The sequence below is a fragment of the Dendropsophus ebraccatus genome, chromosome 9, assembly GCF_027789765.1.
Source record: "Dendropsophus ebraccatus isolate aDenEbr1 chromosome 9, aDenEbr1.pat, whole genome shotgun sequence".
In the NCBI taxonomy this organism is placed as follows: domain Eukaryota; kingdom Metazoa; phylum Chordata; class Amphibia; order Anura; family Hylidae; genus Dendropsophus; species Dendropsophus ebraccatus.
The window spans coordinates 28,707,659-28,734,979 of NC_091462.1; the positions used below are offsets into that span (position 1 = coordinate 28,707,659).

General features: G+C 43.3%; 1 protein-coding gene across 7 annotated transcripts in view; it reads right to left on the reverse strand.

Moving 5' to 3' along the window:
- COBLL1 (cordon-bleu WH2 repeat protein like 1) overlaps positions 1-27,321 on the reverse strand; it is a 96,288-nt gene that overhangs the window by 19,877 nt on the left and 49,090 nt on the right. For 6 of the 7 annotated variants that reach the window (XM_069982833.1, XM_069982837.1, XM_069982832.1 and 3 more), the window contains 4 exons: positions 5,130-5,315; positions 4,779-4,983; positions 2,206-2,434; positions 1,533-1,571 (listed from right to left, as the gene is read on the reverse strand). In XM_069982833.1, coding sequence (XP_069838934.1) covers positions 1,533-1,571; positions 2,206-2,434; positions 4,779-4,983; positions 5,130-5,315 — 659 coding nt within the window. Of the gene's footprint in view, positions 1-1,532; positions 1,572-2,205; positions 2,435-4,778; positions 4,984-5,129; positions 5,316-20,990; positions 21,072-27,321 lie in introns of those variants that run through there. The other variant, XM_069982836.1, reaches the window with a different exon arrangement.

A 27,321-nucleotide genomic window follows, 5' to 3' on the forward strand; every position in this document is an offset into this window, starting at 1 on the left:
TGTCAGGAACTGTCCAGAGCAGTAGCAAATCCCCATAGAAAACCTCTCCTGCTCTGGACAGTTCGTGACATGGACTGAGGTGGCAGCAGAGAGCACTGTGTCAGACTGAAAAGAATACACCACCTCCTGCAGGACATACAGCAGCTGATATGTACTGGAAAATTTGAGTTTTTAAATAGAAGTAAAAAACAAATCTGTATAAAACTTTCTGACACCAACTGATTAGAAAACATTTTTTTTTCCACCGGGGAACTCCTTTAAAGGGGTAGTGCGACGCGGAAGAGGGGGGCCGGCATGAGGGACGGATGGAGCGGTTCGGCATGCCTCCCGAAGACGACGTTATTGTCACAAGATGGCGGCTAGGGGTCGACACGAATGCAGTAAGTATAATGCACCATACTTCCGGGTCTAGCGTGGGTGGGAACATGGGGAAGGGGGCCATTCACATACATAACACACATTACAAAGTTGTATAACTTTGTAATGTGTGTTATTTTGTGAATAAATGTTTAGCGCCGCACTACCCCTTTAAGCTCAGTATTTTTTAACAGAACACAATAATTATTTGTAGAGTATAAATAAAGGCGAGCCGCTGAAATCCTGTTTTCTGTTCCTTCAATCATCTCCCAATTACAGTCATTTCTTTAAGTCTCTGATGAGCTGCAATTACACGCAAAGCTACAAAGGTAGCAGAGCTAAACCTGTCACTGAACTGTATTAGTGTTTTGCACCTAAAATAAGACTGCGTTCACATGATGTTTGCATCGGAAAATCTGGTGCATACATTATATATATATATCCAGAACGCCTCATAGCCGACAGTGGCCCCAAGAAGCGTCATTTGGCCCACTTTCCATCAGTGTTCCCACTTCCACACATTGATATTCCATAGAGAAGCATATAGTAATAATAATAATAATAAAAGAAGAAGAAAAAAAATGGCTGCTTTCTTTCACTGGCAAAAATTCAGTTACTTCATTAGAGGTGTAATACCAGGCCTCGGACAGGTATGGCGCTGTTTCTGGAATACACATACACAAAGTGAACCTTAAAGCGAATGTACCATCAGTACATTCGCTTTAATCTTTACACATGACTAAAACAACGCCGACAGGGGAAAGCCGATCCTGTGGTCTTTTTGAAGAGTGGCCCGGTTCCCGTGAACAGCGCCAGTTTGTTGCCAAGCTCCGGCTCGGTCTGAAGCACTGGAGGCGGGCCGGCCTGCCCTCAATGGGAGGAAAACCCCTCTCCGCTATGACACGGCTGCGTTGATTCTAATGAAGCCGCGTCATAGAGGGGCGGGGGATTCCTCTCAGTGTGAGAGGGCAGGTCAGCCCGCCTCCAGTGCTTCAGACCGGGCCGGTGCTTGGCAATAGAATGGGACTGTGCACGGGAAACAGGCCACGGTTTTAAAAAAAGGACAACAGGACCGGCTTCCCCGGCCATTCTTTTCATGTGTAAAGCTGATGGTACATTGGCTTTAAAAAAAAAAAAAAAAAAAAAGGACTATTAAATGAATCCAGAGTACTTGCCTTGTAATGGTGATGGCCGGATCTCTGTTGGAGATGTAGCTAACGTGAAAGGAAAAAAAAAAAGAATAAATGTAAATCATTTGGTTTCAGAAAGTTCTAAAGATTTGTACATTACATCTATTTAGTCTTCCAGTACTTATCAGCTGCTGTATGTCCTGCAGGAAGTGGTGTATTCTTTCCAGTCTGACACAGTGCCCTCTGCTCCCACCTCTGTCAGTGTCTGGAATTGTTTAGAGCAGTAGCAAATCCCCATAGAACACCTCCTCTTATTTGTATCACAGTTTTTTTTTAATAGAAGCAATTTACAAATCTGTATAACTTTCTGAAACCAGTTAATTTAAAAACTTTTTTTTCTTCAGGAGTACCCCTTTAAATAATGGTGAAGCATCATGAAACTACATCCACTGTACTTTAACATGGAGTCATGGATGCAGTCACATGGTACCTAAAGGCCAATCAGAGCACAGCCGGGTAATTTGTATAATTTGTAAAACTGGTTGTCTTCTAAGACAACCAGTTTTATAGATGGCACATCAAAATTTCGGGTGAAAATGTGTAGACTACATGGTAGCTACAAGGGGTTTAGTCCTAGTTGGTTCCATACCCACTGGTACTGACTGAGAAGAACATATACAAGACCAAAATTGGGAAGACTTACCACATGAGCTCTTACCTTTGCTGTGATCCATTGCATACAGCTCCCTTAACCCAAGATCGTTCAGGGACTTTGTTATATCGAGAGGCTTTTGGGACTGATAATCCTGAAGTAACACTGTCGACTGAGGCTCAAATTCACACTTATCACAAATGGAAGGAAGGAGATCCTGAAGTGGGATGAAAGGACTGACCCTCATGACGGTCTTCTGCGTCTTTCTGTAGTTGATGACAACTCTGACCGTTTGCTGATGAGAAAAATTAAAAGAAATGTATGACCTTTTGTACCAAGCCCCTGTCATCTAACTAATGGAGTCATCGTCATGTACACAATGTACTACCCCTAGTTTCTCATCATAACTTTTTTCAAAATAAGGCCTGCGGCACCGGCATCCAACATCAACTGATGCAAACACTCTAGGTAGTAGTAATAATAATAATAATAATAATAATATTTTTTATTTATATAGAGCCAATAGATTCCGCAGCACTTTACAATTCTGGGGGTACATACATGGACATAAATCAGACATTACAGAGATCTACATATAATTATCCATACATGAGGAGTGAGGGCCCTGCTCGCATGCATTAGCTTACAGACTATTAGGAGGTACACTTTAAAAACTTTACTAACTAAAACATTCTTTTATTACTTATTTTTAACTTTTAAAAAAAATAACTTTTAGTAATATGCAATAGGGCTGGGCGATATGAACGATATGCAAAAATATCGTCATCAATTCGGATGACGATATAGATTTTCGGCATATCGTCATATCGCGATATATGCCCACGGAGCGGTAGTGAATAAGCTTCTCACCGCTCCGTGGTACCGCGCTGCAGGGCCTTCCGTTCACGCATCGTCAGCACGTTAGCTGATGATGCGTGTGACGTCAGGTCTCTCCCAGTGCATGCTTGGAAGAAGACGCGGCCCGTCTCGCCTCGCGGACTCCATCAGCCAGCCCTGCAGGAAAGGTAAGTAGCAGAGGGGTCGGGGGGTGTAGATGGCTATGGCATGGGGCTGATGATGGCCCTGGCTGGGGGGACATGATGTGGCAATGGCATGGGGCTTGGCTAGCACATAGGGAAAGGTGATGATGGCATAGGGGAGGGGGAGATGACTGGCACCGGGGGGGGGGGGGGTCTGATAACTGGCAAGGGGGGGGGGCTGATAACTGGCAAGGGGGGGGGGGGCTGATAACTGTCAAGGGGGGGGGGCTGATAACTGGCACAGGGGAGGACTGATGACTGGCACAGGGGAAGGCTGATGACTGGCAAGGGGGGCTGATGACTGGCAAGGGGGGCTGATGACTGGCAAGGGGGGCTGATGACTGGCAAGGGGGGCTGATGACTGGCTAGGGGGGGTGATGACTGGCTAGGGGGGGTGATGACTGGCTAGGGGGGGTGATAACTGGCACAAGGGGGGGCTGATGGCACAGGGGAGTGCTGATGACTGGCACAGGGTGGGCTGATGGCACATGGAAAGGCTGATAACTGGCACAAGGAGGGGCTGATAACTGGCACAAGGAGGGGCTGATAACTGGCACAAGGAGGGGCTGATAACTGGCACTTTATTTTAAACAATTTTGTGTTTTACTAACACTTAATCTTTACGTTGTTTGGAAAAAGATCTGTTATACAATACACACCTTAAAAAATTCTTAAAGTGTTGTAATTTGTATACACACACAAAAAAATTGATATATCGTGATATATCGTTATATCGTGCATGCATCAAATTATATCGTGATATAAATTTTAGGCCATATCGCCCAGCCCTAATATGCAATCACTTTTGCAGTACACTGCAATGCATTTGTATTGCAGTAAACTGTGATTGCTGATTTCCTATTACACATTTTCATAGGAGATCTCTCAGGGCACCACAATGGCCTTCTAAAAGCCCCTGGCTGCCACTACAACTGATCAGCACCCGACAATTGGGTGTCAGTGGTGCAGGTTGTCAGCTGCCTAGATGCCATGGTTGCTACTGATAGCTGGATATAGCGGGTTAAACTGCCGAGACTGGACTGAAATCCAGTCCCAGAAGCTGTTGGAGAGTGCCAGCTCTAATATAGATCCTGCACCCAATGCATATGGAGCTGGCTCAGCAAGTGAACCTACTACATATTACCCCAACGCACAACCAATATACATTGTGTGCCATCTGAGAACCCTGCCAATCAGGAGAATAAAAGGGGCCACAGTGCTGTGCTCTAGTTAAGAATGAAAAAAAGTTATACAGACACTGACCAATCAAAGTCCCAGCTACGTACCATCACTAGAACATTGGATTGGTATATAACTCCTACAGTATACAGTCTGTGGAAGGTATCCTATAACTTTAGTTACCATCCTGGTGACAGACTCCCATTGGTCATGGGCTTTCTTGTATAGTAACTATCACTGACTACACGGAAAGACACCACATGAAATATGCAAAGTAAGACAAATCCTGAATCTATTTGCAGCTCATTTATTCAACATTTTACAAACCAGGAAGAGCGGTACACCACATGATTATGCCTACGGCTTGGCCCGAGATCATGTGACTGTGGGAACAACAATGCATGCAGCCTGAGCACTCACCTCTGGCATTGTTGGACCGGGCTTCTTATTCTTCTCATCCACTTTTGACTTGAGGACGACTCTCTCCACATCCAGCATTCCAATGGGGGTGTTGGGTTTATACTTGAGCTGAGTCTTATCGGCTGAAATCACATCTATTGTGTAGGTGGAAGGGTTTAGATGGTACTGTCCGCAGAGGTACACAAGCAGGTCCATCATGGGTTTACTGTACAAGGCAATGAGGAAAAAAAACCGAATACTCTAACACTGGAGAGTCACAGGTTGAAGACCACCGCAATACATAAAGAGGGCATACTATCTGCATATTAAGGCACTATAGTACTGATCACAAAAAATCCCCGGGGTACATACCTGCCATGAATGATGGTTGTTGCGTGTCGGTCACCAGGAAGAAGCACCTTTAGTTGAATGTCTTGGTCGATATTTTCTTTTTGGTCCATGTTATGCTGGACTGCGTCTGCTAACTCCAATGTTGGTAAACTGTCCGAGTACCTGGCCTCCCCAGGAGGAAGAGGAGCCTTGCCTTTGGCCTTTTTCCTGAAATATAAAACATGAACATTAACGTCATCAAATATTAGATATACAATGAACACTTCCAGAACTTTTTGTTTTTATGATGGCGCATTAGGGTGGGCAATCAATATCTGATCGGTGGAGTTCCAACACACGGCACCCCCTGTTTGCCGCAGTAGTGGCGCTAACATACAGGACACCATAAAAAGATCTGAAAGTAAACAGCTCCATACATTGTATAGTGGCCATGCTGAGTTACTGCAGCTCAACTCCCATTCAAGTGAATGGGAGCTGTAGTCATGCAGCACAGCCACTATACAATGTTTAGTGCTGTCTGTTCCAGGTATGCAGGCGCCAAGTCTTTGGTCAACAGCTGGTTTGTGTGGATGGCGGCTGAAGGTCTCAGATATCAATGGTCTACCCCCCAGGATAGAATATGAGTAAAAAGTCCGGGAAACCCTCTTTAAAACAGAGGATGGTATATATGCACAATTCAAAATAAACTATACTTTTTTCAGCCCTGTACTGAAAAAAAACTAATGGGTACAATAAAAAATGTAGGTAAATAGCAGAATCATTTATTAGGCTCAAGAGTCATTTAGGCCAAAAACCATAACACTCTAATGCCACAATAGTGCCCAACTACTGGGGGGAGGGGCTTATGGGAATAACATTTATAGTATAGGCAATGTCCTTCTAAACAAGGTCCTATTAGAAAAAGCGATTATTTATTTCTACCGATTAACGATAGCAAACAAGCACTTTTAGGAATGACCAGAAATCATTTACCATAATACACAGATGAGAGTTTTTCCCTTACGGTCGTGTCTTTCAAAGTGCACCCAGTCCCTTGGTTAGGGTAAAAAACACTATCTTTTAATCTGCACCAGCAGTCATGTGGCGTGGCCTAGAGTGTCTGTGCCCTAGGCATGCGACGCCTCTTCTTTCTTCCCCATCATTAGGAACACTCCTGGCAGGATTTCCCCTATTTATTGCTTGTCTAAACAGTGCACATGTGCCGCTTCGGATTGTTAAGGCACAAGTGCACTGTTTAGAAAAGTGTTCAATATCAGAAATCCTGCCCGGGGGTGTTCCTAATGATGGAGGGGGGGGGGAGGAAGAAACAAGAGGCATTGCAGGCCTAGGGCACAGACACTCTAGGCCATGGCACATCAACTTGGCTGCTGGAGATTAAAAGTTAATTTTTTTACCCTAACCACGAGGCGCATTTTAAAAAAATACACGACTGGGAAGGATTAATTCTCATTAAACAGACAGTACCAGAGGTTGGGTTGGTGGATACAGTGTCGCTTTAAGTTCAAATGTTTTAACGTTTTTCTTTCTGTGTAATAAAGCCCTGACACTATAAAGGTGATGTCCATTTTGAAAAATCTTCTGTTATAACGTCACTCAATGATAAACCAATCCGGCCACTTCCATCAGTCAGCTATAATCTCAGCAGTAAGTGTTTGGATTCCCTACAGCGCCACCACAGTAAAAATTATGCATTACACCATTTCCACTAAAGTCTATGAGCGGTGTGTGTAACTGCTCCTCCAAAGCGAGGAACACTCATGGCAGCCACTCCACTGCCTGGCTAAGGATAAAGGTCCTATATGGGGGACACATACATGCCTAATACGGCACTGGAAAATGTAGTTTCCAGACAACGCCTGTAAGAAAAACATTAAATTATTAACAGGCGAAAACACAGTCAGATCTATAGAAAAGCTTAAATTCCACTTTGTGGACCCAGAATTCCAGGTAGAGGAGGATGGGGGGGGAGGGGTGACATTTTACCTATTTTATAATGACCTTTGGCTCAGGTCCACATGCTATTAATTTGTGCACAGCAACATGACTTGTTAGTTGATGTTTAGGTCATGTTTAATGAAGGGAAGAAAATGGGAGAAGAAAAAAAAAAAAAAAAAAGATTTGGATTCTTTCCAACTAAGTTGACGCGCTTCAAGTAAAGAGATCAGAATCAAAGCAATGATTTAAAGTAAGGGGAAAAAAACCCTTCCTTTATACAGATATGGCTACTGTATATACTTGAGATAGATAGACAGAGATACAAGATTACTTAAATTCTGATTAAGACCTAGCAAAAAATCTCCATAACCCAAAGTAAAAATATTACATGACAATAAACCAATTTTGTGTCATCACACGGTGGAAATATATCAAGACCAGTGTTTAACATGCTTAAAAAGGGGTACTCCGGACAACAAAAAAGAAAAAACTTTTTTTAAATCAACTGGGGACAGAAAGTTATATAGATTTGTAATTTACTTATATTTAAAAATCTCAAGCCTCCCTGTACTTATCAGCTGCTGTTTGTCCTGCAGGAAGTGGTGTATTATTTCCAGTCTGACACTGCTCTCTGCTGCCATCCCTATAGAAAATCTGCCCTGCTTTGGACAGTTCCTGTGTTGGACAGAGGTGGCAGCAGAGAGCACTGTGTCAGGCTAGAAAGAATAAACCACTTCCTGCAGGATATACAGCAGCTGATAAGTATGGGAAAACTTGAGATTTTTAAACAGAAGTAAATTACAAATCTACACAACTTTCTGAAACCAGTTGATATGAAAGAAAAAGATTTCCGCCGGAGTATCCCTTTAAGTGATTATTTGCTATAAACGACTCCAAACCTTCACGACCTACACAGAGTGATACAGATAACTGCACACTTGCACCAGGTCTGCTTTACATAAACAATGGCTTTTATACACATAAATGTAAAAATAGCAAGACTGCCATCAAGTAAACGCAACACCCAAGGAGGAGGAAGAAAAAAAAAAAACTTTCATTATTTAGTAAGTAATGGAATAATACTGCGCAGTGTTCCTGACACCTTGTAAAGCCACAATACACCTTCAGGCAATTGGCAGGATGAGAAATCCGGTTTCTTTGACTTGATCCCCAATAGTCCTGCTCGATTTCCTTCCTGAAAACAAAAGTCTTCTTTTTTCTTAAAGCTACCCCAGACCTTCATTTCAGCAGAGCTCCGACACACATCTATGTCCATTCAGGTCTACAGACTGATTGTTATATCAGCACACATCTGCTTATTGCAAACAAAGCCGCCAAACTCGGAGATAATAGCCTGCAACCTGATCTGTAACAGACTCCTATAAGCCTCTTGTAGCCCGCGATAGATGTCGTTTTTCTTGGCATGGTAGGGGTTAAATGGATGATCCTTCTAAATCCACAGAGGAGCTGAGTGACTGCTAAACTGCATTGTGCATCAAAGACAACAGTATAATCCTTAGGCTATGTTCACACTACGTATATTTTTGTAAAACTGCGGCCGTTGTTGAACATTGCAACAAAGGCCTTAAATATTACGAAAATGTATGTTACCTTGCCGTCTATAGGATCCCGGCCGGAGCATATACACATGGTATATGCTTCGGCTGGAATCCCTAGCGGTGCCGTAAACAACTGACATGTCAGTTTTCTGCGGCTGCTATTCAGTGAATAGCGGCCGCAGAAAGCCCTGTCAGTGCACACTATGGAGCGAGCGGCAAAATACTTGCACGGAGAGAAAGGCCAACCCCGAACCGGACACGGCATGAGGGCCTGTACAACATGGTATCAGGTGTTTGGCGGACGCTACATGCCAGTACAGAATCGCTGATCACAAAGTGTCCTCCTACTGGGATCCCCAGATATGAGCTGTAATCTCTAGGGAAACCTGGCAGTAAGTGCTGTATTTCCCTGCAGCACCACCACAGGACAAATTGGGCATTACACAGTGCACATTCAAGTCAATGAGCTGTACATGTAATGCAGGACAGGATGGGTCCTCCACTGCTCTCAACTCTGGACAAAAAGATAAGGATCCAGAAAAGAGGACATCCCCTGTATTGACTAAGAATCACCTTTCTAAACTAGACAGCCCCTTTCACAACCCTTTTAGCAGCGTTATTTCATAACATACCATGGGTATATACATGACAGATTTTTATAACACTGTGTGAACAATGCCAGAAGAAGCAATCACTGATCACATTTGGTTGCTTTTCCTTGTTATCCTATACAGACCCTCATGTATACAATACACATATATAGTATATACAGGCCACAGCCGGTTACAATATGAATGCAGGCCATGCTTATCCCAGTACACACTGTGCTTCTGTAATCATTACAATGATCTGGGATATTCTGTCCTCATACACTTCAAACGGAAAAAACGTGTTCTAACCTTGACAGGTTTACCTTGAAGCGAAGCTCCATTGGGAAACACTGTATTAGAGGATAACATTATATTGTATTATATTGGAATCTCCTCTATTGTAAGCAGGATTCCTCATAATAACACCGCAGGGCTGACAGAAGTCATTGTGATGTGCCTAGGGGATCCTGACAGGCTTTGTGACCACCTAATGGTGGCCAATAGAGGGGAAACCTAAGGGTGCGTTCACACCTACAGGATCCGCAGCAGATCTGCAGCAGATTTGATGGTGTAGATTTGATGCTGTGTTCAGTTATTTAAATGAAATCTGCTGCGGATCTGCTGCGGAAAATACGCTACGGATCCGGTAAGTGTGAACGTACCCTCAACTTGTCTCTCCCCGACAAAAGGCTGCCACTCCTCGAAACGAATTCTTAAAAAGTATAAAACAGCATGATAAAGCTTTTGCCTACAGATTGGTATAGACTAGCACACACATAACAGGAACATGCTAAAACAATACAAAAAGAAAAGTCCAATGGCAGGAAACCCTGTGACCACTGCATCATCTCTTACTGGCAGAGCAGCAACTAATAACTACTCACAGAAACTTCTATGGACATTCAGAATTATTTATTTTGTTAAGTAAAACATTCTAAATAGGAAAAAGAGACTAGATTCTCACTTCTACAGGTCCAATATGGGGACGTGGGGAAAGGCGCAGACAAGTGCTGACCAGTGACATTGGTGCCCATTTGCAGTGCCAATAGAATCATGTCTGTATATAAATATATTGCTATCGGCCATACATCTCTTGTTTACACAGGGAGATGTGCGGCTGATAGGAAAAATTTTAGCGCCCACACAAAAGATGTGATCGGCCAAAGCGGACGTTTTTCCAATCCTTAGCTAATCGCTGACACTTTACAAGGGCCGATTATCGTTTCTATATAAAAAGGCCGATACAAGGACGCAGACGGGTGCCGATCTGTGATATTATTCAAAATTTTGATGATGATGGAATAGGAGTCGCAGATCTAACCCACAGCAGAGGATGCAGACTGTTTACGTGAATACGGGCTGTACATAGGTGCTCTCTCATATACTCCTATATAAATATACTCAATATGGGACTGAGTTTAACGCTCAGAAATGTTTGGACGTCCCATAGACAGTATATGGCGCGGTGGCCAAACAGTACTGCTGTTCTTTTCTCTCAGGGAACAATTAACCTCTATTCTCACACTCAATGGGGTAGCCCCTTTAAATCACACTGTTCCCCTCAATGCTGGACTGGCTCATTGAGATAGAATTTCCCATGTCAACATGAAAAACTTGGCTGAGCTGCCTGTCACTTCAGAGACAGGACTAGAAGTGAGAGCTGCAGCTGTGGTAAGCAAGGAATCCCACAGACAAGGCTGGAAGACACCAGGGGAATGTAGGCAGGTAAGCACATCTTTATCTAGCAGATCGGTGCTTGCTTACCCAGGATATTAGGCCCTGTAATACGGCGTCACCAGTTTGTAATTTGAATTGCAGCTGACAAATTCACTTTAAATGGAAAGTCCCATGAAAATAAAAAGCAAGGCTGGCAGGGGGATGCGGGAACATAATAAACAATGTATACTTATCAGACCTTATGCCCTTGTAGCGCCACTCCCAGTTCTCATTGTCAGCTGTCATTTTTGACTGTACCAGGCTTCTCCAGCTGCAAAGTCACGGCTCAACTAATCGATTGGCCGCTGAGCCAGTCAGTGAGGCGGTGTCCCAGTCACTGATTGGCTGAACAGGCAATCACTCAGCTGGGTATGTGACCTAACAGCTAGAAGAGCTGCAGGAGACCAGTGGCTATCAGCTGGACCCAAAGCGGTGGCACAGGGCACGAGGAACGGTAAGTATACTTTGCTGTTGGTGCGGGTAATAGCACAGGCAGCGAGAAGGGAACAAAGAAAAAGCAAACGCTCACCTGACAGGTTGACGCTTGCTTCCTCCTCACTATCGGGCCGTATAATAGGGCCTTTTAGGGTTTGTTTTTTTTATGTCATGGGACTTCTACATTAAGTAGGACAAAGTTATCAGCTACAGTAGCTTCACATATATGCTTAAAGAGGGTGGGGTGGGGAATCCTGCTGACACAGCAGATAATCACAACTTTCCCATATAAGCAGCTTTATCTAGCGTTATGCTGAAAGAACATCAATTGAGCAAGGCTGATTATCAGCTCAATAGCCAAGTTGTTATAATATCAAGGCAGAATTATTAAAAAAAATCTCGTCACATGTTACAAGCCCGTCTCCTCCCGCAGTTCTAGACACTCCTCAGACATTCTAAATCCCATGTTTTACCAGTTATGGCAGTAACAAGTGAAAAAAAACACAGATTGTGATAAATATTATATATAAAAAGTTTGGATTGAAAACATATGGCATTCATTCAGATGTTTAAATGGCGCCGACTATGAAAATATTGTGTGTTCTGGCCAAATCGCGCTGACTTAAAGCTGGCACACAGTAAATGCGACATTGTGAGTCACATGGTGCAGGAACCCAGGATTATAGCGAAATAATGGGTTCTAAGGATTTCCCTTGCGTATTGCTCTTAATTTATACCATACAGCAGAAGCCATCACAGTCAGCTGACTTGCAAAGTAACTTCTTACAATTTCACCGTCTGTTATAAATTTGCCTTACAAGTATCGAAGAAAAAGGTGTAAAAATAGGGCGACATTTGGGGAAAAAAATACATCTTTTAGGGTATAACAAGTGGGACACATTATGAACCCTTTCAAAGATGTTGGCCTGTTTAGTTTTCAGGGTACCCTGTGTATTCTATTGAATTGCAAAGGGGGGGGGGTCATAGTTATGGGAGCAACTCCGAGAACAATTACTATTATCGCATACACTTCAGCAAACGTTTTACAGCTCCATAAATCTTAAACAAAAAAGTAAACAACTCTGATAAATCATACTGCTTTGTGTATACAGCTGCTATGAAAACCTATGTGTCTCCATGGTGACAGACCACAAACATGCTTTGTGTAGTCAGATTACTGTATATCACACTCCCAATCCACTACTTTTGTTGTATTGGTGGCATGCAGTGGTGGTCTTTCCAGGTGACAAGATGCAGGTACAGTATAGTAGTCACTGTACAGATACAATACTTGTATTTACTGTATACTTGGGGAAGAGAGCTGCTAGATGGAGAAAGTGAGAAGCAGCACCACTGAGATCAAGCTGGCAGGCACTACATTTACAGCCAATATATTTTGGTAGACAAATAAAAAAAAAAAAACAGGGGATACATTAAAGGGTTTGCAAAATCTGACCACATAGGTATTTGGTTGTAGTCTGTTACCATGGAGACACAGACCCATTGAGAGGCTGTAGACAAAAGATGAGGTGGAATATAGTGATCAAAAAAAGTTGTTGACAAAAGGTTCAAGAGCCCCCCTCCAACGTACACAAGGTGACCCTAAAAGTCACGTTTTACCATAATTAAATGTAGGGACTTTTGTACAACATCAGCTATATGGGGCACATGCAACAGTCCCGACACCATAAAGCCTGTTGCCTAGTTAGGGCACCATGTCAGGCAGGAAAATGGCACAGATCATTTACGATATGTTGCCACATATCCGTCATACCAGTAGGAATATCCGAAAGCTTTGTATATTAATGCTGCCCTACCCAGCATGGGTGACAAGTTCCCATATGTCCGTGTATATGCACAAGTATATCCAGGGATGGATTAACTTTACCATAGGCCCCGGGCTGTTCACCAAGCCTGGGCCCCCACCCCACTGTAACTATGGAAGCACTAGCATGGTTTTCATAGAAATAGATAATAGATAATATCGTGATGCCCTGATTTGTGCAAAATCACAGTAAAAAAGCATTTTTTTGCAAATCATGGCAGAAAAGTGTATTTGGGTGGCCATGTGCCCCCGTGCTACCGCCCAAAACAGACCTATTATAATCCGCTACTGAGTATCCCAACATTAGGATCAGTTAAGCCAAAGGGGAAAAAAAAATATACTTTTGGTAAATGTTCCCTAGATTACATAAAACACACAGAACATCCAAGAGAAGATACTTAAAAAAAAAAAAAAGCCTGAAAGCAATCACATGGCCACATTACCCCCTGACTTCCTGCCGTTCCAGAACTATCACATGAAAACGCATGATTTTATAACAAGTGGAGCCTGCTTCAGAGGCTCGTATAACTCATTCAGTACCAGAAGCATTTGAACAGCTCAGCTCTCAATATCCCTCTGCTCTATGGGAACCAGACAAGACCGCGGCAGCACTTTCCTGCCAAGTAAAGAACAAAAAACATTTAAAAAAAAAAAAAAAACGTTAATAAAAAGTTAGCATGTTGGAAGTTCTTAACAATGTATCTCAGCCTTAGGATGAGGTCAGGGGTGACAGTGGGAAAAAAAAAAACAAAAAACAAAAAAAAACGAAGAAACATTAGTCAGGAATGCCAAAAGTTTCACTCGAGACTGATTGTCTTTCATGAACAACGGGGGGAAATGGTAGAGAAACATTAAAGGAAGCTTTCCCCCCCGAGATTGTGTTATCCCGGCACAAAGTTCGCACAAACTAACAGAAAAAAAGAAAAACACAACTAATTGATTCTAATACAACTCCCTGATTATTTAAGGAAACTTTTGTTTGGAAATGTTGCAAAGGGGCGGCCGCCGGATCGCTCCCATTATCTGAAGTTATTTTTAGATGGTATGTAGAAACTCTCCAGATAGGCAAATGTTTACTAAATAAAATGGAGGAAAGGGCGTATAAGGTCTGTACCGAAAGCTGGAGACGGTCATGTTAGGAAAAACTGAGAAAACGTATGGGGCTCGGCCCAAAAGTGAAATATTTCTGCCTACGTACAGAGGTGGATATACGATCCTATAATAAGGCTGGCAACATTTAAACAGCTGTATTATGTTCCGGACACACAAACACACCCCTGAGACGTTCTAGGTTTAGCCAATTCTGGCTGTGGAAAGGAAGGATAAAAATATATACGTGTATATACAGACTACACTACTAGTGATGTGGGCAAGAAACCACCACTTCAGACTTAAAGGGGTACTCTGTAGAAAATAAATTGTTTTCGGATAAACTGGTGTCAGAAAGTTATACAGATTTGTAAATTACTTCAATTTAAAAGTCTTAAGTCTTCCAGTACTTATCAGCTGCTGTATGTCCTGCAGGAAGTGGTGTATTCTTTCCAGTCTGACACAGTGCTCTCTGCTGCCATCTCTGTCCATGTCAGGAGAGGATTTCTATGGGGATTTGCTATTACTCTGGAAAGTTCCTGACATGGTCAGTGGTGGCAGCAGAGTGCATTGTGTCAGACTGGGAAGAATACATCACTTCCTGCAGGACATACAGCAGCTGATAAGTATTGGATGACTTGAGATTATTTAGTAGAAGTCATTTACAAGTTTGTATAACTTTCTGACACCGGATGAGTAACGTGGCTTTAGGTAACATGCTGCCCCTTTTGGATTTATTGAGCGGCGCATGCCTTTCAATATTTCCATCGCCTAGGCAGGGGTAAATTGTATTAAATTTGGTGCGGAGGATGCCCCCCCTCACACACACATACACACAGCTACTCACCTGCTGCCTGTGAGGCAGGCGTTGCTATTGGGCCTAATGTAAATGGGGGCCCAACCTCAGTTGGTCCCCTGTCCTTTGCTACTGGTAGGAAACTATGCTGAACTCCTCTCCTAGAGAACAGTACTGTCAGCATATAAAGGGATAGTGTTACTCACCTAGAACACCAGGGCAAAGGGCACAATAAGGGGAAAATAAGAAGTCAGAATACAAGGCCCATTTCCATCTTTGCTGTGGACCCCCTTTTCAATGAGGACCCCCTTCCTTCCATGTACACCACTGGCCAGGGACTGCTGGTTATCAGAATATCATCCACAGGAATCGAATATGAACCTAGATCCGCCATCTATATACACTATCATAAAAGTTCATTCTCGGCACTCACCATCATGCTTAACAAATTTTTATTGCAGAAAAAAAGTCCATCACAAAAATATATAACCGCAACAGGATGTTTCGGCGAAACGTCCTGTTGCCGTTATATATTTTTGTGGACTTTTTTCTAAATTAAAAATTTGTGAAGCATAATGGCGAGTGCCGAGAATGAACTTTTATAATACTAATGGATTTTTTCTTACTACGACCACCCTAGACACAGAAGTGGTCTAAAAAACATTTTTCTACATGTATATACACTACACCTATGTAAGACACCACATATAAAAGCAGCAAAGCATTAATCCCCCCTACAAACAACCACTGAGATGCGCACAGTATTATAGTCTACAAAAGTCCTCATTTTGGGGGTCCACACTGCTATAAGTAAACGCTCAAGATTGACCATCATTCATAAAGTCTTGGAGAAGGAAGCCATGTCAAGCCAAAAAAGAGCCGCCTTACCTCCAGCACAGCAGCCTCCATACCTTGCCCTTCATCCGATCTCAGAAGTAGCCCTTGCCCTTCTAGTTGGCACCCAGATACAGGCAGCGCTGCTGTTCGGCCTACTTTTCTATCACTCTACCTCCTCTCACGGGCAGCAGCAGATCTGCCAGGAAGGACTAATCCTTCTCACTGAGCGCTCAGGTTCTTAAGAAGCTTTAATATGCCTTCTACGTAGTCGTCAAGTTTTCTCATGGCCGAAATTCAGTCATGCAAACCTGACGTCTGCTCTTATCAAGATATTATACTGAGGGACATAACGAAAAAAGCTAATGGCCAAGCCACATAAATGCAGATTACAGCTTATATAATAGACTCCTACTGGCACAGCGGGCTCTGGGGAATTCACAAGGAGTCTGGAGGGTTCTTGGGGATAAAAACAGGGGAGGGTGCGGGGTACACCATGCAGAGGTAAGAGTTTATGGAGACCATGTTCTTAGTTTAGGGCCATAGGGCATGCTACAGTATACATTAAATGGACTGGGGATGAGCATAAGGATATTTTGCAATGCATGGAAATGTGTGAAAGTCACATGGGGTGTGATCTTAAAGGGGTAGTCCAGAGGAAAAAAATATTCAAACAACTAGAGTCAGAAAGTTATAAATATTTGTAGTCTTCCAGTACTTATCAGCTGCTGTATGTCCTGCAGGAATTGGTCTATTGTTTCAAATCTGACACAGTGCTCTCTGCTGCTGCCTCTGTCCATGACAGGAACTGTTCAGAGCAGTAGAAAACTTTTGCTTTGGACAGTTCCTGTCACGAACACACGTGGCAGTAAAGAGCACTATATCAGACTTTGTTTTGTAGCATTTTAAAGAATACCAGAGAAAAACTTTTTTTTCTCTGCAGTGGAAGGAGCATATTCACTCGCACATACTGTGTGGCTGTGATGCAAAATGGCTGACGATTTCCATAACCTACACGTTTTTGCATGTGCACAAAATTGAATGAAAAGCTGCCACAAAATGCTGGTTATCTAGATTTAGAAAAAGATGGCTTCTTTCTTCCGAAAGCAGCACTCCTCTTATCCTCAAATCTGGGTGTGAATATTGCAGCTCTCTTCCATTGAAGTGAATGGAGCTGAACTGTACTACCACACACAACCTTGGGAAAAGGGGTGGCACTGTTTTTGCAAGAAAGAAGCTGTATTTAAAAAAAAAAAAAAAATCCTGGACAACCCCTTTAAGACATCGTTTATATATTTTAGGTAAAGTATTTTTTATGCAGTTTTTGACGCATTTATCCTAAATAACTTTTTACAACATGATATTCCTTATAGCATTTTTTTTCCTCTAACAACACACGGGCAACACACATTTTGGAAGGCCAACCATTGCATGCAACCATTCCCGGCATATCTGCAGTCACACACATAAAGTGACCGATAACACAATGGTGGGAACCAAGAACAGAAAAGAATACAAAACTCCACAGGCAGCAAAGAGCAGACACAGAGAGGAGCCGCCATGAAGGAAATGTTGTCTGCAACAAAGGTGAAAGCCTCTGCAACCATGTGCTCTATATCATAAAAAAAAAAAATCTATAGTCTACATTACAAACATAAAAAGCCTGAATCTAGATGAGTATCCAGCACTGATTTACACAGCTTTCTGCTCGGACTCAGCACATTACCAGCATGTACAAATACTCATGTTCCTGTTGCACTTTGCAACCACCAGGCAGACCTGTCTCTTCTCTTTTGCATCACTGCTGCAAGGCGGGTCATGTGACCGTCCATAAGAGACCACATGACCATCATAGCCTGAAGCACAAGTGCAGACGAAGAGCGGGGCAGCTGCAATAGTAACCAATCAGATGCCCGGCCTTGTGTTTCTAGCGCAGCGATCTTAGGAGTTGGTTGCTATGGGCAACACCTTCTGTCTGTGCTGTTTCATATGTCAGGCTGGGTTCACACTGTGTATCTGTGCAGGGTCAACAAGTGCAGTATGGTATGAGTATGGACTATGAGGGTAGCTGATGGATTTACACAGTATTTTGAGCAGTAGTTTTTACCAAAACCAGGAGCAGAACCAACCAAAATAATAATAAAAACATGACAATTAAGTTATTTTGCAGTTTTTCTTTCTTTAAGGGATCGTCCACATGTTCACAGCTGATTTCACACCGCGAGTTTCGCAGCAAATCTGCTGCAATACTCGATACTTTTAGTGCCTGGTCACACTAAGTAAAAGCGGCAGAATTTCAAGTGGAGCCTGCACTGCGGAAATTAAGTCTGTCACAACACTTTAATTCAATGCCTTGCGCGCCTCTGCTCTCCGCCGGTCTCCGTCCTAGGGTGTCAATTCTAATAAAAAAATCTCCAGTCTTCCAGTATTTATCAGCTGCTGTATGTTCTGCATGAAATGGCATTTTTTCCAGTCTGACACAGTGCTCTCTGCTGCCATCTCTGTCTGTCCAGAGCAGTAGCAAATCCTCACAGACAGCTCCTGTCTCGGTCAGGGGTGTCAGAATAGAAAGAGAACACCACTTCCTGCAGAACATACAGCAGCTCAAGTATGGGAAGACTTGAGCTTTTTAATTAGTAGTAAATTACAAATCTATATAACTTTCTGAAACCAGTTGATTTGAAAGAGAAAGATTTTTGCCAGACAACCCCTTTAATTTTATGGCCATAAAATTATTTCTGTATAATTTTACTAAGAGCGAATGATATCCTATTGTGTTTAATAGAACTTAAAGGGGTTGTCCAGCGAGTTTTTTTTTCTTCTTTCAAATCAACTGATATCAGAAAGTTATATAGGTTTGTAATTTACTTTTATTTAAAAATCTCAAGTCTTCCCATACTTATAAGCTACTATAAGGTACTAAGGGTCTGAAGCTACCCTTAAACTGCTATGGGTTACTATGGGCAACAATAAGAGATTTTCCTTCCCCAGTGTGTGAACAGATCCTAACATTGCTGCAGATCACAGTTAAAGAGACTGTACCACCAGGCCCAGGCTGAAGCACTGGAGGCAGGCCGACCCACCCCCAGTGGGAAGAAACCCCAGCCCCTCCATGACGTGACTCCATTAGAATCAATGGAACCCTATCATAGAGGGGCGGGGGTTTCCTCCCACTAAGGGTGGGTCGGCCCGCCTCCAGTGCTTCAGCCTGGGCCTGGTGGTACAGTCACTTTAAAGGGGTTATCCAGCGCTACAAAAACATGGCCACTTTCCCCCTACTGTTGTCTCCAGTTTGGGCGGGGTTTTGAAACTCAGTACCATTGAAGTAAACTGAGCTTAAAGGGGTTATCCAGCGCTATAAAAACATGGCCACTTTTCCCCCTACTGTTGTCTCCAGTTCAGGTGCGGTTTGCAATTAAGCTCCATTTACTTCAATGGAACTGAGTTTCAAAACCCCACCCAAACTAGAGACAACAGTAGGGGGAAAGTGGACATGTTTTTGTAGCGCTGGATAACCCCTTTAATTGCAAACCACACCTGAACTGGAGACAACAGTAGGGGAAAAGTGGCCATGTTTTTGTAGCGCTAGATAACCCCTTTAATGTGTGCATGTGCCTCAAGGCTGAGTTCTCAATAGCATAATGGACACATATGTGTCAGCATTACAACCACAAGTCCCAGTCCTAAACTGGTCATGGTGCGGAGATACATACCGATACCTATGTAGATGCTATACCTATGCTGGTAGACTCATTGCTTGTGTGCCTCAATCCTCCATACATGGCACATGAGCAGGATCTCGGCTCTGCTTGTCAATCACAGGGAAGAGGCCACACCCCTTTGACACTCTCCCATACAGTTTTGCATAATACAGGCAGTAACAGCTTCATTGAAGTATTGTGACTGTATTAGGGAATATACAATGTCAGTCTGCGTATCCATGCACGGCCCCTCTACTCATACCTCCCAACTTTTGCAAAGAGCAAAGAGGGACATGTGCGCCGCGGTCCCAATAGCCACGCCCCCATAGCGACCCTCCATAGCCACACCCCCATAGCAACCCTCCATAGCCACGCCCCTATATCAACCCTCCATAGCCACTCCCCTACAGTCACCACATGCTGCTGACTGAATAGTGCCCTATACAGTATCCAATCCCGCCAAAAATGCCCTATATGGTATCCAATCCCCCATTATAGTGCCCCACATAGTATTCAATCCCCCCAATAGTGCCACACATAGTATCCAATGCCCCCATATAGTGCCCCACATAGTATCAATCCCCCACATAGTGCCCCACATAGTATCCAATCCCCCACATAGTATCCAATGCCCCCATATAGTGACCAACATAGTATCCAATCCTCACATAGTGCCCCACATAGAATCCAATCCCCCACATAGTGCCCCACATAGTATCCAATCCCCCATATAGTGCCCCACATAGAATCCAATCCCCCATATAGTGCCCCACATAGTATCCAATCCCCCATATAGTGCCCCACATAGTATCCAATGCCCCATATAGTGCCCCACATAGTATCCAATGCCCCCATATAGAGCCCCACATAGTAGCCAATGCCCCCATATAGTGCCCCATATAGTAGCCAATCCCCCATATAGTGCCCCACATAGTATCCAATGCCCCATATAGTGCCCCACATAGTATCCAATGCCCCCATATAGAGCCCCACATAGTAGCAATGCCCCATATAGTGCCCCACATAGTATCCAATGCCCCATATAGTGCCCACATAGTAGCCAATGCCCCCATATATGCCCCACATAGTAGCCAATCCCCCATATAGTGCCCCACATAGTAGCCAATCCCCCATATATGCCCCACATAGTAGCCAATCCCCCATATATGCCCCACATAGTAAACAATGCCGCCATATATGCCCCACATAGTAGCCAATCCCCCAAATATGCCCCACATAGTAGCCAATGCCCCCCATATAGTAGCTAATGCCTCCATATAGTGCCCCACATAGTAGCCAATCCCCCCACATAGTAGCCAATACCCCATATAGCGCCCCACAGAGTAGCCAATCCCCCCATTAGTGTGGCACCAGCGGCAAAAACAATAAACCAGTAACTCACCTGTCCTCCGGTCCCAGCAGCTCCTCTCCCGGCAGAGCGCGCACTCCCGTCATCCTCCGGGGCGGGCAGCGGGGTATACAGGCACTGACTGTGCCGGAAGTGATTCATGAGCAGGTCACTTCCGGTACAGTTAGTGACTCTGTACCCCCGCTGCCCGCCCCGGAGGATGACGGGAGTGCGCGCTCTGCCGGGAGAGGAGCTGCTGGGACCGGAGGACAGGTGAGTAACTGATTTATTGTTTTTTTCGCTGGGGCCACTTAAAATGCGGGACACGGGGGGCCGTTCCGGGACCGCGGGACAGAACCCCGAAAACGGGACTGTCCCGCGAAATCCGGGACGGTTGGGAGGTATGGCTCTACTGGAGTAATTTCCAGCAGTTATGTGCATTAGTCATGATTCATGAGCATTAGGATAGGGGTCAATGGGTGTATGGCAAGGCCTATACAAAATCCACCTGCCGCCTACATTAACTCTCTGAAGTCGTTTCTCGGTAGTAGGCGAGCATGCTACAATCCACCCCTGAATACTCAGGAAATCTCTATTGTCACATTGATTTGCATGCATTGTTGCTTGGCTGGCATTGTATACCTGATCCGGTAACCATAGCCGCAGTTTATTTGTAGGAAACACTTCGGGCTGCTTTAAAAGACTGTAAGTTTTCTGTGTTCTTTATTAAACAGATGACTTGGCAGTGGCGAGCGGTGCCGAGGGAAAACACGAACTGTGTGTGATGCATGGTACAAATTTGTCTCATATCCTGGACCCTTCCATGCCAACATCTGAAAATAATTTTCCTGGGCACTGTCATGGGCAATATATCTGTATATAGTGTCTGAGAGAAAGCTATGCCAATGTGAGAACTACAAGTCTCAGCATGCTCTGTCAATTATTTTTTTCCCCCCACTGATTATAAACAGTTAAATGACGACTTTGACCGTAATGTAGGTCTGAGCGAACGCACAATGTGAGTCACACTGCAATAATGAATGAGAAAGTTATACTATAATTGGGAGAATTCCCTGGTGCCCACTTCTGTTGGAGTGGAGTGATGATGCCATGCAAGTCTTATGCAGAGAAATCCCTTTAAAGCGGTTATTGTAAGGGATCCTACCAAGGCTTATAGAGCATGGACACAGCCAATATATACAGTACCTTCATAAAGACATTGGACCCTTTACATTTTTTTCTCACTTTTTGTTGTTTTTTTTTTGCAGCTTTGTACGAAAATAAACATTTAAAAACAGAATTTTAGAACTTTAATTTAAAGCATAACTGTCATTTAAATGTCACTTTTCAAATCAATAAGTGTCAATAGTAGAAGTGATTTTAAGAAACTCTGTAACAGGTTTTTTTAAGCAAAAGAGTTTCCTTCTGTAGTCAAAAAGCAGTTTTCCTACCTCCCCCCTCTCATTTCAGAAGAAGCAGAATTTCTTTGTCCATTATGGCCTATGGAGGGGGGAAAGACCGAGGGGGATAAGGGAGCACAGAGAGAAGAAAAGCCAGCCCTGCAAAACACTACATCCTGCAATCTTCTCTTATCAAGCTCCCAGATAAGCACTGACCTTTCTGACCCATGAATCCAGCATTTTATGTGGTTAGACAGTCTCCAAACAGAGCAGAGCTGTTTCTATCCTCTTCCTGCCGACTCATCCCCCTCAGCCCCCCCTCCATAGGTTATAATGGACTCACCCCATCTTCACTTTGCTTCTCTGTAATGAAGACAGATTTGCCTGATAATGAACGGATAAGAAGTGAGGGGGGGGGGGGGGAGGATGGGAAACTTCTTTTTAATTACAAAAAGAGGCTTTTTTGCTTAATAAAACCTATTACAAATGGCTTGTACTATTGATTTCTACAGCCCAAACTAGCTCCGACTCCACATCCCTGGGCAATAGGCTGCAGGACACAACCCTTATTGATCAAGCCTTGTCTAGCAGATCGGTGCTCACTTACAGGGATATGCTTTGCCATCTATTACAGCCCTTAGTGCCATGTTTGCGGAATCTTGACTTTAAACAATACGCAGATTGGGCTGTTTGGTGCACTGGGAGCAGGACTACAGCCCTTAGTGCACTGATCCGCTCTGCCTGCCCACCCCTCCTCTTAAACATTAAAACAGCACTCTGCAGTGGAGGGGTGGGCCAATGGGACAGGGAGACGTGTCAGGGCTGATGGAAAGCTGAAAGGAGAAAGATACAGAGATATTCCAGGGTGCTCTGGACCTCAGACTGGGCCACCTTTCAAGTGGACAATGACCCCGGGCACAAGGTCAAGACAACACGGGAGCCGCTTAGGGACAACTCGGTGACCTGAAAATGGCGTACCCAACCATCCGCATCCAACCTGACAGAGTATGAGAAAAAAGGAAAGGCAGAATATCCACCAATCCAGGTGTGTAAACCTTGTGGCCTCAATGTATAAGTAAAGATTTCTAACATTCTATTTCTACTTTGTCATTATGGAGTACTGAGTATAGAATGCGAGAAAACATGAATTTCTTTTTTTATTTGAGCACTAGGCTGTGACAAAGTGAAAGCACTGTACACTGGAAGAGCAGTGCCTGTACAACATTTGCATAGGCAACAGCAAGTGGCCGTTATTTTGCATACGTTGCAGTCATTGTGTGTACAGTCAGATACAATGGACTCCTCTTCTTTACCAGTGGAGAATGTATGGTGCAAAAAGTGTTCAGACCATTAAAAATTGACATCCATGGCCACAAGATATTCTCCCAAGTAAAATGGTAACAGACTATTACAATATTTGGTCAAAAAGCATGTAGCTAAAACTGATGCACTCAAAAGCGGTTGCTATAGGTCTACTCTCTCACAGCTGGACTGTCACAATAAGCAGCAGTGCATGCAATACTGTATGCATTGTGGCTCAATACATACAGCAGCAGATACCCTAAAATGGGATACTGCTTACTGCCATGACTAGCTTCTCCCACTGAAGTCAATGGGAGTGGGATTTTCTATGCCAACACGGATACAGCCTATGGCCTATGGCTGCGTCCATGTTTCCAGGACTCCCAAGGGTTGCATCCAACTTCTACAGCTGCGGGGGGGGGGGGGGGGCAAATGCCGGGTGTTCCGGTTCAGAAAATGTTGCCGAACCCGTTTGACAGGTCTGCTCAACGCTAATGGCCACCTGTCTATTTCCGGTCCTCCAGTGTCCTCTTTCCCCATTGGTAGAGGCCTCCAGTTACGAGATATACCATGAAGACAGAATTCAGCCATGCCAGGGCCCCCCCAAGTGAAAGAACCTGTCTGACAGCCTATATTGTAGTAATATAATAACATAATGGATGGATGAGACACACAGCCCACAGGCTCCTGGGGATCAGCACTTTTGCTAGCAAACTCAACTCTATATAGAAGCTTTAATCTGGGACTAAAAAAGTGACTCCGACGTCCCATTCTATTATAATCAGATTCTATCTTCAACACAATTACTTTTTACTAGCGTGAAGCCAATTACAACATCAAGGAAATGACTCTACAATAGATGCGCGAAAACTAGAAGCTTCGGCTAACTATGATGTTACAGAGAATTGCGCGGAGAAACCGAAAATATTCAGAAAAGGCAAAAAAAAGTAATTGACAAAAACTAAAGAAGCCAATATTGTGGCATGAATGGGGTGCAATATATGGCAACATATTTATACATCATCCTGTGGCACAACGGGTGCAAAAAAAGGTAGTAGCGGACCGCAAAAGTACACAAACATGTCAAGGAGGCTTAAAGGAGTTCAGCAAAAAAATGTTTTCTTTCAAATCAACTGGTGCCAGAAAGTGTAATTTACTTCTATTAAAAATCTCCAGTCTTCCTGTACTTATCAGCTGCTGTATGTCCTGCAGGAAGTGGTGTATTCTCTTCAGTCTGACACTGCTCTCTGATGCCACCTCTCTCCATGTTCGGAACTGTCTAGAGCAGCAACAAATCCCTATAGAAAATCTCTCCTGCTCTCCACACTGGAAAGAATACCACTTCCTTCTCGACATACAGCAGCTGATAAGTACTGGAAGACTTGAAACTTTTAATAGAAGTAAATTTTCCCAGTCCATAATTTATGCTGATTTTCATATCATAAAAAATTCCAGAAAAATTTCAAGAGATACTTGAGTATCTTGCCCCCTGGTAGAGACACTGAGCGGCTGTGAAGGAATGTTTGAGTAGTTTCTTAAGGAATGTGAATGAGTTACATAAATCACTTGTGAATACCAGACCCTATATGAAAGGGCATGCTAATGATATGTGATCTATGAATCAGTTACATACACGACATATTCTTGTATCTTTCTATGTTTTACAGGGTACACACTAGTTCGCTATATATCATTGGGCACAATGGACACAAAGTCAAAGTGAATGACAAACACACATAGAACAGAAGCACATTTGTCAAATTATACACACTACCATTAGCTAGTAAGAGCTAAAAAGAATAGAGAGGACCCACTGGCAAAGATCAAACATGGACCTCCATTAAAGTGACAGTGTTGCATAGATAAAAGGGAGAATGGCTGAAGCATCAGACTACACAGAGTTTGTTTGTAGTCTGTTGCCATAGAGATAGACACAAAGGTTTAGGAAGTCTTTTTTTTCTTCTTTCCATGCAGACAGATGCAAAAATGGAGGCAGCCTTTAATGATTTGAGAGCTAACCATTCTAAGTATGTTATATAGAGCAGAGAGCGATCTCCAGTAATCGACCACTGTCCATTGGGAGGACATTTAGCTAAGCAGCCACAATGTTTTCATTGCTACAGCTATAAAACATTTACATTACACATGTGTAAAGACTCCAGCCTAAATCTGCGATGAACCCACTGTGACCGCTATCTGCCAAAAGCGGCACAACGGCTCCAGTGACACATTTTTCAATATACCAGAGCGAATTATTATATTTTCTTTGGAGTTTAACTATATTTTACACAACTAATGGCAACAAGGACATATTACATTCAATTAATTATACCAGAGGCTGATGCCACATGTTGCCATGGTCTGGTTTCAATATTAATAAGCCCTCTATAGCCTGTCCAGTACCATGCTACAGTGGATTGTGTGAACACCCGAATAATAATCGGACTGGTTGCACTGCCTGACTCCTTAACTCCTTACCTCGGCTAATAGAGAGGGGCCTACATGGCAGTCTATGGGCCCTTAAAGGGGTTATCCAGCGCTACGAAGACATGGCCACTTTCTTCCAGAGACAGCCCCACTCTCGTCTCCAGCTTGGGCGGGTTTTTGCTGCTCAGTTCCATTGAAGTGAATAGAGCTTAATTGCTAACCACACCCAAACTGGAGACAAAAGTCATGTTGTCTCTGAAAGAAAGTGGCCATGTTTTTGTAGCACTGGATAACCCCTTTAAAATTTTACGAGTTATTCCTGGCTTATATAGAGAGAAAAAATATACAGATCTTTAATCTTTGAATAACTTTTGACATGTCATCAGGCATGTCAAAAGTTATTGATCCCAGCAGATCTCACTGCTGAGACCCACTGTGATCAGGAAATACAGCTGGGAAGAGAGTGCGATTCACTCCCTTATTTAGACAACGTATTCTCATAGACATACTGTCGGAATTGGCCATTACAGAGATATGGCCGGGGATTGAATCACGCTGATGACCTGTCAAAAGTTGTTTTTTATGACAGGTAATCTTTATTGTAAAAGTACAATCTCGGCACTCACCATAAATGCTTCACAATTTTTATTGTAGGAAAAAATCCATCACAAAATACAACAGGACTTGACGCCGAAACGTCCTGTTGTATTTTGTGATGGATTTTTTTCTACAATAAAAATTATAAAGCATTTATGGTGAGTGCCGAGATTGAACTTTTACAATATTGCTGGGATGATTTTTTTTTTTACTGCGAGGATCACCCATAGACACAGAAGTGTCGTCTAAAAGACTTTCTTGCTGGTACTCTTTAAGGACTCAAACACTAATATTGTTTCTATGGCACAGACATATTCCCTAATGGACTTCTGAGATTGCCATCATTCACACTGGACATTGAAAGTGCAATGATAAGGTCCCTCATCAAAAAAAATAAGCATCTAAAAGGTCCGTTCAAGATAGTAAGCCCTACCACTGTGCAGGTTGTGTTGTGGCCTAAGGGTTCTGGAACTCCCTAGCAATGGTCGCCAATGTAAGAACAAGTTCACTTTAACTTAGTTTAGTCTTCAAATAGAAATTTGCTTTCTGAAATATCTAAATCTTCCCTGCAATCTCCTAACCAGAAGTAAAGCATTGCACATGCCTGTGATTGGATGTTAGTGATACCGGTCTTAAGAGACCTGATCCGGGGATCCATT